Below are 14,924 nucleotides of genomic sequence, written 5' to 3'. Positions count from 1 at the left end.
AGTGCGTGTACCCTAGGCACTGGCTAGTCACCTCAGGGTATTTAAGGCATCTTTCCCTAGAGGAGGGTGCCTAAGCTTTAGGCTATTTATCTTGCTAGTTCTCTGTGAAGGTGTGCTGTTTTCTTTGTCCTCTCATGTACTGACCTCTGCCTGTTTACCAACTCTGTCTCTCTGCTGCCTGTCCTTTGCCTGTTTACTGTATTGACCCTCTGCCGCCTGAACCATTCCCCTGCTACCAAGGGTCCACAATTAGGATGCAACTGTTACCTCTGCAAGGCCATGCAGGAAAATCTTTGCAATCATATGCTGACTGCCTGGACATTTAAAGGAACCTCCAGCAAAAAAAATAAAAAATAACACAGAAAGCAATGCTCTACTGACAACAGTTAGTCAATATATTTACCGTACCTGCCCCTCTGTTTTCATTTTGACCAGGTGCAGATTAAGCACCTTGATCTTTTTAGGTATAGAGTTTGATGCAATCAAGTACAGTTCTTTTGGAAAATAGATTTTAGGTATTGATTTTAGAATAGACAGATGAGGTCAGGCAGCAGTAATATAACTCATTTCTACTTACATCCATGAATTCAGCATTGGCTTTAGGTCCCGTCGTCTCATTCAGGATCTTGATTGCCACAGGAATCTTTACAGTTTCACCTTCAGGAACCCAGATGCCCTAAATAATGCAAAAGTTTAACATTATTCATCAAATTCTTTAACAAATTACAGATCAACTTGATAAATGAACTATTCTTATGGTTCACCTACAAACACTGGAACATGCAGATAATACACATATAAACCAAAATGGCTATGCATTACTTTAGAATTTAATTTGTACAGATGAATTTTCACTTCAAACTCCATCAAAAGTAAAATATTACTGATACAAAGGTCAAAGTACACAAGTAAAATGCTAAAAAAAAAAGGTTCCTCATAGTGCAGACAGTTAAATGAAAATGGTATTGATCGAGAACTAGATTGCAATATGCTAACCATCTAGGGCTGTGCAAATAGAATAACAACCCTGGTGTTGGTGCGTAGATACAGTGTAGTCAACTGCACTTGACTACTGGAACAGTTGTCAAAGCAAGAAAGCAAAAAAATGGGGCAACTGATGTCAGATTTTTCAAGGAGAATAATGTATTATGAAGATTATTTATTTCCTCACTTCCTTGCCTTAACAACCCAGGCATAAAGTTGATTTTACCATGTCCATTAAATGTGGTTACTAAAGTTTGTGGATCTGATATGCTTTAACTTTTTCAGTGAAAACATGGACTGTCCATCTGGTGGCCCTTCAAGGAGAGGGAGGTGCTTCTGTCCCATTTATTTGACTAGACATATCTAGAACCACCAGCCACTAGTGTATAATGTATAACATATGAGTTTTACTGTTGTTGTTGTTTTTTTATGTATTAAAAAAGGGGAGAGTGGTGGTTGGTCTCTGCTACTGGGTCATTAGGTCAACATGGTGCTCAGGCAGCTGTCCGGCCACAGACGCCATACTAAAGGGTTGAAAAGACAATGCCATGTAAGACCACAGTGGTGCTTAGTTAAGTGGAGGTGCAGTTAGAATGCCATGTTGTATGTAAAAAGGAGGATCACTGCCCTGGTTCTCCAGAGTAGTCATGTGCATGCATGTCATGTAACCCACCTGGGAGGAGTCTAGGAGCAGTGCTTAAGTTACCCTATTCCTGTCAAGAGAAGTTAGGCATTGCTTGTGACCCTGGTAGCCATGGATGTGTATTGTGCAGAGAAAACTGTGCAAGTTTGGCTAGGTAGAGTAGAAACTTTCTGCACACTGGCTAGGAACAGGTAGACAGTAGCTACAGATTATTATACTGGAGGAGACCCAATACTTTGTTATCAGTTGCTACCCCTTCCAGCAATTAAGTGTGGAAGGTTGACCAAGCTATGTGCCTCTCCAAGCAAGGAGAAGAGTTTGATTACCTTTACATTTAGTAAATACTTGGACTTGTTTTACTTTCTGCGTGAGTTTGTCTTTCTGCTTCATGACTTTGTCCCTTGCATCTGAGTAAAAGAGCCGCACTCTTACGGTTTATGAGTCCAGTGTATTCATAAAGGGACAGCTTCCCCTGCTCCCCTCTCTGCCCTCCCAGCAATGATTAACAGGCAGCTGTGTATACAGACCAAAGAAGTGCAGGGGGTGCTGCAGACTCATAACTATGTGTCTGGTGTATTCTTTGATCTTAACCCAACGGTGCAAGCCAACAGTGCAATATTGTTTGCAACATTTTAGTTATTAGAAGAACAAACTTGTCCCTGTAATATGCTGCCATTAAATAGGGCAGCACATTAAGGTAACAGAACAGTTTTAAAGGGAGTCTGCCTCCAGGAAATTCCCCATTAAACCAGGTACAATGTCTTGCAGGGCTAGATGAATGTAATGATTTATTTCACTTAGCAAACCATTGCTTCATTCTGCATAAAAATGACTTAATCTATTGCAAATGATAAAAGTGCCCCAAAGGTGGGCCTAAAGCCTCTCTGTCCACCTTTGATCCTCCTGCTTCCTCTGCCAACCGCTCCCTTTCTATTTTGATTGTCAAGGTCAAGTGAAATTATTGTGCAGGAACCTGGCCCTGTCAATAAAGAATGAGAGGGAGGGACTGTCAGAGAAAACAGGAGGACGAATATTGCACAGAGTGGCTTTCCTGCTCATTTGCAATGAATAAAAAGTAATTTTTCTCGAATCGCTAAGTGAAAGGTATCATTACATTCAACTGAACTAGCTCTACAAGGAATTGTGCTTCGCAAAACAGTGGATTTCCTGGTGAAATATACCATTTAATTTTTAACCCTTTCCCTGCCATGGACATATGTCATACATCCTTGCAAGGTATGAATACAGTAGCAAAGGACATATCTTGTACGTCCATGATACTGATGGCTAGATCGCAGGCTGTATAACAGGTCTTATTTTAAAGCTGAGAATCTCTACAGCTTTTATTCCCAACCTGAATCACCTGAAGTTATAACTCACGTGTAGGGTTGTCACGATACCAATATTTTCATTTGATTCCGATACCATAAAAAAGTATTGCGATACTCGATACCAAATGAAAAAAATAAAACACAGAGAAAGTTGAGTGCATTCTGCATTTTATAGAACGTTCGGGCCATAATAGATCAGTCCTATGCTATTTTTTGGGGGCACAAGGTGACTAAAAATTGGCGAATCACGGCTTTCACCACATAAGAGATATTTTTTTATATTTTAATAGTTCTCACTTTTTCGGACGTGGTGATACATAGTATATTTATTTTTTTATTGTGTTTATATTTTTATATGTAAAATTGGGAAAGGGATGATTTAAACTTTTGGGGTGATTTTAAACTAATATTTTGGTGTTTTTTTTTTTTACTTTTTATTTAATAACTATTAGCCTCCTTAGGTGCTAGGATCCTTGTCCTAATTATCCTAATAGAGATCTATTAGGGTGAATAGGAATTTACACTATACCTGCTGCCCTGTGCACACAGCAGCAGGGAGATTACCATGGCAGCCATGGAAGGCTTCAGTAACGTCCTGGTGGCCATGGTAACCACAATTTAACTACTGGGGCTCCGAGTGGAAGCTGCCACTGCCATGAATGCAATGAAGATACTGAGGAGGAGGGAAGGCGACCCTATGCTCACTGCCACCAATGATTATAATACTGGGGGGGATGCATTGCGCCACCAATGAATATAATTTACCCAAAATACAAACTTCCTCTACATAATAAATGCTAAAGTGACACAGCCCCTTTAATTATAAGGTTAGATTTTATACACCATATGTTTTGTGCTCTCAGAAAATTTAGATTTTGGTAACCTAGAAACGGTTTACACGCACTGTATTCATTTTTAAGACATATGTGGATGATGACCCTATATTACACGGCACCTGTTCCAGTAATTTTAAGAGCACATGCTCGTGTTGATATATATGCTTGTGGTATGTATGAGATTTGCACACATTATTATATAACATCTATGTTGTTTTTATGTGTAATGTGCAACTTCTGCTTGGATGTGTGTTTTAGGTATAAATGTTTATTTGATGGATAAAAAAAGAACTCCTGTTTGTCACAAAGTTGAATGAAGGTGGACATGGGTGTCAGGTTGTCATCTGTCAAGGTTGTATGCTTTCAGGAAATATATAGGTTTTGGGAGTGCACTTACTTTTCCAAGACTGTAATCCCTGAATTTTAAAGGATTGGTAATTTTTTTTTTACATTTCCAGCTTAATAAAAAGTTCTTTCTAGTTCTGATAATTTTACGAAGATGCATGCAAGTACATTTAGGCCTAAGTGGCATGTTTGAACTCTGCACATGCAGATTTTTTATTTTTAAGAGGTGTGGTCCATAAAACGTTCTGCTTGGGTTACACTTTTAGGCTACTTTCACATTTGCGGCAGAGTGATCCGGCAAGCAGTTCCGTTGCGGATCAGTCAATCTGCATGCAAATCTGATGCATCCTCAACGGATTTCTCTCCATTCAGAATGCATTGGGATAAAACTGATCAGTTCTTTTCCAGTATTGAGCCCCTAGGACGGAACTCAGTGCCGGAAAAAAAAAACGCTAGTGTGAAAGTACCCTTACCCACTAACATAAACTTTTATGCAATTTTTTATCACAAAGTTGAAGTGCTGAGAGGCATTTCAACAATTTGTTGGTTACCTACTTTCAGAAAATATATGGGTATTCCCCCACGTTAGTTGTACATGTCAAAACTGAAAACTATACTGGCTACCAGAGGTGCAAAATGTCCAAACACCCCTGGCAGCCTTTAAACGGTTAAATAATATAGAGCATGCATGCTTATATAGTACTTCCCATGTTATGTACAGTAAGTAATACATGTAAGGTCAGAATCTTTAACAGAGTCTTTATTCTATATTACCTCTAAGACTCTTGGTAGACAACCTGTGTAGTGATGAGTGTTACATGAACTGCTGCCCTGAACACCTAAAATAACTGAGGGCAAATTTATACACTGCCAAAGCCACCAGGTCTGGGCTTTAATGTTCTGCCATAGAGCCCTCAGCCAACCTGAACTGTCCAACCTCCTGTCCTCTCTTAAGCTCATAGAGCAACAGATTGAATATCAATGAATCTTGCTACGGCACGCTATTCTGAAAGCATTTACTGCTGGTTCCACTCACTAAACTGAAATCTCAGCAGTGGAGAAAGGAAAGAACAAACCAGATACAATTGGGATTAATATGACTATAGCAGAAATAATTTTTTTTACACTGAAATTGTAGAATTAAGCTGCTGCTTCCTAACTTAAGCAAATTATATATTACAGAAAATGTTAAATAATTTTGGGTTTGTGCTTTCATGCATGGGGCAACTCAGTGTTATCATGGTAATGACAGACATCCTCATGGTCCACCTACAGTATGCAGATGCTGAATTCAGACCACAAACCATTAGCTCTAGCTCTATATATGAGTAGAATCAAAAATTTGTGACTTTACCCTGCTCACGCCACTTTTGCTAAGTGGTGGAAAAAGGGGTGTGATATGGCCAGCCGGCCCTCTCATTCTTCATTCTTCATTTTCCACACCAGACAGCAAGGAAGCTGGCATAGAAGCATGTTGCCCAGCTGGCGTCAGCAAGCGCCAAAGTTAGGTAAAGGTCTATGCTGCTATATAACTTTGGCGCATCCACCGCCAGCGCAGAGGAATTAAGATGGGCGTCTAAATTGCCGGTCCTCATAAATGTCCGCCTGACTCTTATTTATTGATTTAATTTATTAATGTATTATTTATTTTGCTCACTTATATAGCGCTGACATATTTCACAGCACTTTACAGACATTATTATTGCTTATTCTTCCCAATGGAGTTCATAATCAATTACTTTTATTACTGAACCTACTGGCTCAGTAGTCAAATGTGTCTGCAAAAAAATTCAACACTGTAAACTAATGTAGAACTAGTTTAACTCCTTCACGACATCCACCGTAAATGTTTGGCAGATGTCAGCTGTTTAAAGATGGCACTGCTTCGGAGCAGAGTGAGGAATATGGCTAGCGGGTGCCTGTTGTTTTATACAGCAAACACTTGCAGCTAATGTTTACTGCTGATCGTGGACATTTAAACTCTTAGATGCCATGGTCAAAAGTGCGTGCTTCATGGGCAGAAACGCTTTCCCCGTGGAGATCAGGTAAGGCATTCCTTGAAAGTAATGAGCCTGAACCTGCACTAGGCTTCCAGGTTAATTACTTGTATATTACAATTCAGGCCAGCAGGTGATGTCACTGAATTACACTAAACAAAAATATAAACACAACACTTTCGGTTTTGCTCCTATTTTGCATGAGCTGAACGCAAAGATCTGAAACATTTTCTACATAAACTAAAGACCCATTACTCTCAAATATTGTTCACAAATCTGTCTAAATCTGTGTTAGTGAGCACTTCTCCTTTGCCGAGATAATCCATCCCACCTCACAGGTGTGGCATATCAAGGTGCTGATTAGACAGCATGAATATTGCACAGGTGTGCCTTAGACTTCTCACAATAAAAGGCCACTCTTGCACAGTTTTGCCTTACTGGGGAGGGTCAAACTTACTGGGGTCAGTATGGCCACCATTTGCCTCATGCAGTGCAACACATCTCCGTTGCATAGAGTTGATCAGGTTGTTGATTGTGGCCTGTGAACTGTTGGTCCACTCCTCTTCAATAGCTGTGCGAAGTTGCAGAATATTGGCAGGAACTGGAACACACTGTCATATACGCCGATCCAGAGCATCCCAAATATGCTCAATGGGTGACTGGCCATGCAAGAACTGGGATGTTTTCAGCTTCCAGGAATTGTGTAGAGAACCTTGCAATATGGGGCCGTGAATTATCATGCTGCAACATGAGGTGATGGTCGTGAATAAATGGCACAACAATGGACCTCAGGATCTCGTCACGGTATCTCTCTGCATTCAAAATGCCATCCAATAAAATGCACCTGTGTTCGTTGTCCATAACATATGCCTGCCCATACCATAACCCCACCACCACCATGGGCCACTCGATCCACAACGTTGAAGTTAGCAAACCGCTCACCCACAGGACGCCACACACGCTGTCTGCCATCTGCCCTGAACAGTGAAAACCGGGTCTCATCCGTGAACAGAACACCTCTTCAATGTGCCAGACACCATCCAATGTGAGCATTTTCCCACTCAAGTTGGTTACGACGAAGAACTGCAGTCAGGTCCACCCCGATGAGGACGACGAGCATGCAGATGAGCTTCCCTGAGACGGTTTCTGACAGTTTGTGCAGAAATTCTTTGGTTATGCAAACTGATTGTTGCTGCAGCTGTCCGGGTGGCTGGTCTCAGACGATCATGGAGGTGAACATGCTGCATGTGAAGGTCCTGGGCTGGTGTGGTTACACGTGGTCTGCGGTGGTGAGGCCGGTTGGATGTACTGCCAAATTCTCTGAAACGCCTTTGGAGACGGTTTATGGTAGAGAAATGAACATTCATTGCACAGGCAACAGCCCTGGTAGACATTCCTGCAGTCAGCATGCCAATTGCACGCTCCCTCAAACGTTGCAACATCTGTGGCATTGTGCTATGTGATCAAACTGCACATTTCAGAGTGTCCCTTTATTGTAGGCAGTCTAAGGCACACCTGTGCAATATTCATGCTGTCTAATCAGCACCTTGATATGCCACACCTGTGAGGTGGGATGAATTATCTCGGCAAAGGAGAAGTGGTCACTAACGCAGATTTAGACAGATTTGTGAATAATATTTGAGAGTAATGGGTCTTTTGTGTATGTAGAAAATGTTTTAGATCTTTGAGTTCAGCTCATGAAAATGGGAGCAAAACCGAAAGTGTTGTGTTTATATTTTTGCTCATTGTATAATATAGCTATTTCTGTATAGAATAATGGAGAAAATTAAATTACCCTATAAAAATTGCAATCTGATGATTGTATGTTGTGGTCTACTTAGGGACCTAAAAAAAGTAAAAACAAGTTTTAAAAATTATAAAAATAAAAAAATAAAAATAAAAATTAATCATCCCCTGGTTCCCTAAAATAAAAATACTTAAACAATAAAAGAAGTACAGTCTCTATGGTCAGATCACTACCTATCTAGGAGTTATCGCTTGTCCAGTAGATAGGTGAGAATTTTTTCTGACCAGAATACCCCCTTAAATAAGAAGTAGTAGTGCATAAAAAATGTATTTCAAGCTAAAAAAAAAAATCATTTTAAAAATGTTGATTGCATTTGGCACAACCCAAGTGACTCATGTCATTTGCATAATACTTGCTATATAAGTACTGCACTTATCATCTATCTGGAGTGGTGATGCTGCTGCCAATTTTTTAAATCTATGTTGCACAGATTACCTGCAATATGTTAAAGGTATGAGCATCTGTAAAGTTTGTTGGTCTACTGATGGACTGAGTCCATATATAGGTTTTAGGCTTCATACAAAGGGGTAAATTTAAGCTCCTGGGTCTCAACGTAAAATATAAAACAGAGCCTACCAACTACTATGTGTCATTTATAATAGTGGTGTCTTCTTAAAGAGGTTGTTCACACCCAGAGTATTTTTGGGCAGACTTTTTGGTGTGACCAGACCTGCAGAGGGAATCATACTTACCTTACATGTGATGTAGTGGTGGAAGTATAAAGCCAGAGGTGTAGCTATAGGGGGTAAAGAGGTAGGAGTTGCATATTCACCCTAGTGCCTTAAGGAACCCAAATACCTAACTTACAGGGGTTGTTCACCCCTGGGGGCCTTTCGGTCAGAATCCACAGTGTGATCGGACCTGCAGAGGGAATCATACTTACCTTCCATGTGATGTTCTGGTGGAAGTATAAAGCCAGAGGTGTAGCTATAGGAGGTACAGAGTAAGGAGTTGCATTTTCACCCTAGCACCTTAATGCCTCACTTAAAGGGGTTGTTCACCCCTGGGGGTGTTTTGGGAAGACACTCCCGTGTAGCCAGATCTGTGAAGGGAATCATACTTACCTGATCCAAACAGCTGGGCTTGGGCCTTTACCCCACCATCACTGCTGCAGATCTCTAGTTGCCTGCTTCAACATTTGGTCATGTGGCCACTGCAGCCAGTCAGTGACATGTCTCCTATGTGTCATGTGATCCAGTGACATGAGGCGCAATGGGGGAATCATCATTGCTGCGGTCAGTCATTGCATACCGGAAAGCGGGGATACTGGAGATCTGCAGCGGGGGAGTAAAGGTGCTGGAACCCAGTGGCGGGGATCAGGCATGTATGATTCCCTCTGCAGGTCCAGTCATGCTGGGATGTCTACTGGAAAAGCCCCCAGGGGTAAAGAACCCCTTTAAGTGAGGCATTTGAGTCCCCTAAGGTGATTGAGTACATATGCAACTCCTACCTCTGTACCCCCTATAGCTACACCTCTGGCTTTATATTTCCACCAGAACATCACATGGACATATCAAATGCTCTTCCAATTCTTTACATTATGTTACGACTAAACTTCCCACTAGTCAGCAGAATCTAGTCATTATTCAGAGATATAGAATACCCTCCACTAAAATCTAGCACTGTATTTATCCTCACAATGAATATGTATGTGCCCTATTGATTTGAAAGAACTCATTTTGGCATGTAAGCTGTTAATTAGAGTGGAAATGTTCTGTGTCAGTCCTAGAGAATCCGTGCCCTACTGAAGCAAACACGCGGCTAAGAATATGGCTAGCCCTGGGGACACTGCGAGACGACTGCCAGATGAATTTCAATGCCGGGTGCAGAAGGCATACTAGCAAAATGCAAACAGCTTCAGGCCAGAACATTCCCGGATAAAGAAGTCGCTTTGTCATGTAACTAGATTGTATGCCAGGCAAAACAGGTTGGGGAGCTCACTGCTGCTTCTTCACATGCTGGGTTTAGCTGATACGGCTCTTCTGAAATGATATTATGGATCTTGTGCCATTCAGCCACCATGTGTTCGACCCCCTCTGGTTCACTTAATGTCAAATGAAAACATTCTGTGTGTAATCCAGGTCACATGCCAATGTCTGTATGTTACCAGCATATCGTAATATCCCTATGATTGTAGGATGTAAGAATACTACAGCCAAACAGCTGTCATCTCTAACCATGCTATCATTAGTGATACAAAGGGACCACATTAAAAGAATTCTACCATCTCTACATTTATGGCATATCACTAGAATGTCCATAAATATCAGATAGGTCCGGGTTGTGCCTCAGGGACCTGATCCTATCTCCAAAATGGGGCCTTTGTGGTAAAGGAGAGCACACTTCGCATGTGCGAGGTGCTCTCCATTTACTTGTATGGAACTTCTAAAAAAATACTGGCTGGGCAAACTTGGCCAGTTGCAGCCACAAATCAAGTTTGGCTGCCCAGTAGTCTAGGGGATATTGGATGTAGAGTGGCAGGGTGTAGTCCAAGCATGCGTTCTCCATTCACATATGGAACTTCCCAAAATAGCTTGAATGTAGTGAATGTAGAGCAAAATGTGCAAGCATGGCCACTTCGCCAATCTCTGTTGTTGGACTGTTGGATATAGCAGAGCCAGCACTTGACTATTTTCAGAACTCCCGTTCTCCTCCACTAGTGTTGAGGTAATCGCGCTTCGGATCAGAGTTCCGAAGTTGATTTGTTCAAACGCTTCAGTTTTAAAGAGGACCTTTCACTAGGTTAAAAACTAAAAACTAACTATATCAGTGGGTCCCCCTGCACTTACTAGTATGTCTGGGCGCCGCTCCATTTGCCCGGTATAGGCTCCGGTGTCTGCAGCTCCCTCTGTTATACTGGGCAGAGTTTTTGTATTAGGCGTGTCCCTTGCTGCAGCGCTGGCCAATCGCAGCGCACAGCTCATAGCCTGGGACATAACAAATCTAGATAACACAACCGGATGAATAGGTAGTCATATACTTTAAAGCTGTCTGTCATCAGGTAGGAGTGTAAGGATAGGCCTGGCTTTCACAAAGCTTCAGTGGGAACTATAGCCATAGCACATGCTAGGGGACCCAATCAAGTGCAAAAACATTGCACCTTACTGCATATCAGTTCCCAGAAATGGGCGCATTTTGAAATTACTGGGAAAAACCTCTTTAAATATTATCTAAATTGATCTATCTTTGCATACATAGAAGAGAGGGGGTAGTACAGATCAAAACCCCCCATAAAGGTGCTAGGTTTTCCTTTACTCTATTTCCATGAACCTTAAGCCAATTCTCGAAGTCCCCCGGTTGGTGGAAAGCTTGCAGTAACCATGCCTTAGGACACCATAGTGACCACATGGTCTGTTCCATATAATCTTGGTCTTTGGCCAAGTACCAGAGAGGGCAACCTGTACAGCAGGTTCTGTACCCACAGATCTAGCACTAAGGTATACAGCCGCATGCATAGTGTGCCATGAGTATCAAAGTTGTGTTGAACGACAAGCTCCATTCAACCACAGACCAAAAAGTGTAAATTATATATAAAACCAAAAACATTCATTAGAGCACTTTCACAGAGTCAGTATCATTTGTAAGTGGGAAAAAACGGCAAAGATACAAATTTTTCTACTACACTGTAGCTCAGTGATCAGCATCTTCTGGCACTCCAGCTGTTCTGAAACTACAACTCCCAGAATCCTCCTTTCACGTCTATGGAAGTTACATGAACAGCCAAGAAAGTGTGCACGCAGGGAGTTGTAGTTTTACAGCAGCTGGAGCGCCAAAGGTTGCTGATCCCTGCTGTAGGTTTTGGCTTACAAATACTGAAGCAAGATACTGACCTAAATACTGCCACATGAAAGTGGCCTCAACATGGCTGGTAACTTGTTTTTCTGTTTTGCAATTGTATACAGTCTTTTGATCCTTAAACCAGTGCAATGGAAAACTATTAGGGTACGGCAACATGTTCATGTTTCTTGATGCACTTTTGGAAACCAAAACCAGAAGTGGATCATAAAATGAAAAGAAAGTGTGAAGGACAGATTCAACTTCTTTTTTATTTTTTCCTTGAATTCACTCCTGGTTTTGTCTTCCAAAACTGCATCAGGGAACCTGAACATGTGGCTGTACCTAGTTTTTTTTGCCAAGGTTTTCAGGCAGATCTCCCTGCAGGATTAGTGGCTAAAGTCAAAAGTGGATATGAAAGGAACTGGAAATATAAAGGAAGGATTTATACTTCTTTTTCCTGGTTGATCCATCTCTGGCTTTGGCTGAAAATCCTGCAGGCAAAACGTCGCCAAAACCTCAGTCAAAAAACTCCATGTTCTATTTTTTGCAGACCCGTGAAACAGACATACATGTTGTGCTGTTCACATCTTTGAGGCCCCATTGAGATGTATGGCTCCACATCTGAACAGCGTTTTTTAGACTTAAACTACAGCGGTGTTCATGAATCCTTACGCTCCGGATTTGCTGCACAAAAAATCTGCATGAAAAATCCAGGCATAATCCACACAGGACGCGGATACTAGAAAGCAAGTCCTCATACTGCAGCTGGTAATGCCGACATCAATGGGAAAAACCATAGCAAGACATCAACAACAGGACATGTGGGTTTAAAAAAAATGCACTATAAACACTACATCTATTTCCATCAGGATGTATGAACATAGTAATTATTGTAATAAATCCTTACAGTTCAAGAACCCATATCAAAGTAACTGCTGGTGCAGGCGACCAAAATTCTTACCTTGTACACAGTGCCAAAGGCACCTGAACCCAGGATTTTGACCCGCTTAAGCTCTGTTTCCTTAAGGATCCGCAGCTGGGCTTGGTTTGGTGCTGTGCCACTTGGTGTTAATGGTTCCACTAACTGAAAGAATAAAATCAGTATACCATGATTGTGCTTGGAAAGCAGTAGAAGCCTTTTAGAAATGTTTCTTCTAAGGGCTCTTTCACATCAGCTTTATCAATTTCCATTCTTCTGCTCCATTACAGGAGCAGAAGAACGAAAATAACAGAAGTGCCAGATTTGGCACATCGTTTTCAGGAGCTGAGCTTAACATTGACAATAATATGATCCATTAGATTTCCGTTCGGGAGAACATTTTTTTGCGGAGAAAAAAGTCCTATATGCAGGACTTTTCTCTCCTCTATTTTTAACAAACTCTTTGAATTAAGCTCCAAATAGAGCCTCTGATGCAGATGTGAGCATAGCCTAATATAGTAGTTAACACTGCAGGAATCTACTGTAAATACTGCATCAATATTAAAAAATGCTATAGCACAACAATTATTGTATTGGGATCCCAAATATGATGGTACTGATAAACTATGTGAATGCTGCATGTGATGCCATATATAAAACCAGGTTTTCCTTTAGAGGTGCTGTGATATGGCACCACCATATGAAACGTACTAGATACAGTGTCGTTAGTTCCTTGCTAGAAGATATGGATCTTTGATATGGATGCAGTCCCAATGACATACAGATGTTCTATGACATATACTCAGGTAGAGGTAAAGGAGAGTTTACGTCACCATTTAGCTTTCTGCTCTTCTGATCCTTCAGAAGACCAGACAATAATAAAAAAAAAAGATCCAAAATGTTGAGCTTTAGTTATAATAATTTTGCATCAGTTTGTGTCAGTTCAATCAGAGATCAGGTTTTTTTTTTTCACAGGAACTGACACAAACTGATGTAAATTGATCATAACTGATGCTCAAAGAAGATGGATCAGTTATTTTTAGTGCAACCGGATGGTAACTGAGCATAACTTATGCTCAAAATAACAGATCCGTTTTTGTTTTTTTGTTCTGTTCTGATGGATCAGAAGTACGGACAGCTAAATGGTGCTGTTAACTCAGAAGCTGTTAGGTGAAATCTATGGCAGAGGAGCGTAGATAAAGTTCTGTTAGCAATGCAAGTGAATGGTAAAAATCTGTCAAATATAATTCAAAAGCAGTAAGTAATGCAGTTCCAAATTACATACTTTTTAAGGGTTACAGGTTAAAATTAGAATCAGAATTAGGCTTTTGTAGCCTTTTTACAAACCACTATACAACATCCCTGTTCTGAAGATGCATATCAGATTAGGTCACAGAGCACATATATGTAATAATAGGTTAATAACACTCCAATCCATTGGCTGAAGATAATATATCAGCAATATATAGATATTATTTAAGTATTGATCCTTGAATTTACGATGAGGGTAAAATCTGAAGTCAGTTTTTCTCCATTCTGAATTGGCATATTGTCTGCCAAATGTATCAAATGTCATACGTTGTTTCTTAAATTTGATGCATCTTTAAACCTGACACTTTGGGACAGATTTATCATCAACCTGTGCCTGAAAAGTGGCGGGAAAAAAACTTTGCCACAAGTGCCACTTCTGCTCTGCCCTTGCCACTTTCTGAAAAGGATGTGTGTCGAGGATAAGGGAGTGGGCAGGGACAGCACATTTATCTTCATTTGCGCCTTTATTCAGTCTGTAGCTCTACGTTGCTGTAGATTTCATTCAGGCACACTGGCGGCCGGACCACATGCCTAGTTTATTGTGAGATTGTGGATAAGCTCTGCCTGTATGATATTTATGTTTAAATTGTATTGGAGCTGTCATTTGGCATTCCAGGCACTAGAGGCCACTGTTTTGCAGCACAGTCAGCACACTCTGGGATCTGCATATGCAAAGCAGATGATGACTCATGCTTCTGTGTGAACCAGGAAGTGTTGATTTTGACATGGTGGAAGGATTGTGCTGTGAGGGACTGAATCCGATTCCATCCTGGCTTGCAGATGTCCGGCAGTGAATGGACACTCAAAGGAAGGAGAGTATCTGCTGTCCCCTGTCTGGATCCAGCTCTTTGAAAGAGAGGTTGCCCCAGGAAGACCAGTTTCAGTGTATGGACAGAAAACCTTAAAAGCCATCAAGCAAGGCCGCACTGTTGCTGAGAGCTTGGTGGCCATCCCGGGTAAGCGGCATCCTAGGG

The 14,924-nt window shown here is 41.2% G+C and overlaps 1 protein-coding gene across 2 annotated transcripts in view; it reads right to left on the bottom strand.

Moving 5' to 3' along the window:
* The window catches only part of ERBB4 (erb-b2 receptor tyrosine kinase 4), a 1,102,749-nt gene that overhangs the window by 191,866 nt on the left and 895,959 nt on the right, over positions 1-14,924 (bottom strand). For both annotated transcript variants that reach the window (XM_044302570.1, XM_044302571.1), the window contains exons 18-19: positions 12,682-12,804; positions 578-676 (exon numbers count right to left, since the gene is read on the bottom strand). In XM_044302570.1, coding sequence (XP_044158505.1) covers positions 578-676; positions 12,682-12,804 — 222 coding nt within the window. The remainder of the gene's footprint in view (positions 1-577; positions 677-12,681; positions 12,805-14,924) is intronic.

This window comes from Bufo gargarizans, chromosome 8 (genome assembly GCF_014858855.1).
Source record: "Bufo gargarizans isolate SCDJY-AF-19 chromosome 8, ASM1485885v1, whole genome shotgun sequence".
In the NCBI taxonomy this organism is placed as follows: domain Eukaryota; kingdom Metazoa; phylum Chordata; class Amphibia; order Anura; family Bufonidae; genus Bufo; species Bufo gargarizans.
Note: the sequence above shows the minus strand (reverse complement) of the source record. Positions and strands in the feature narration are given on the sequence as shown.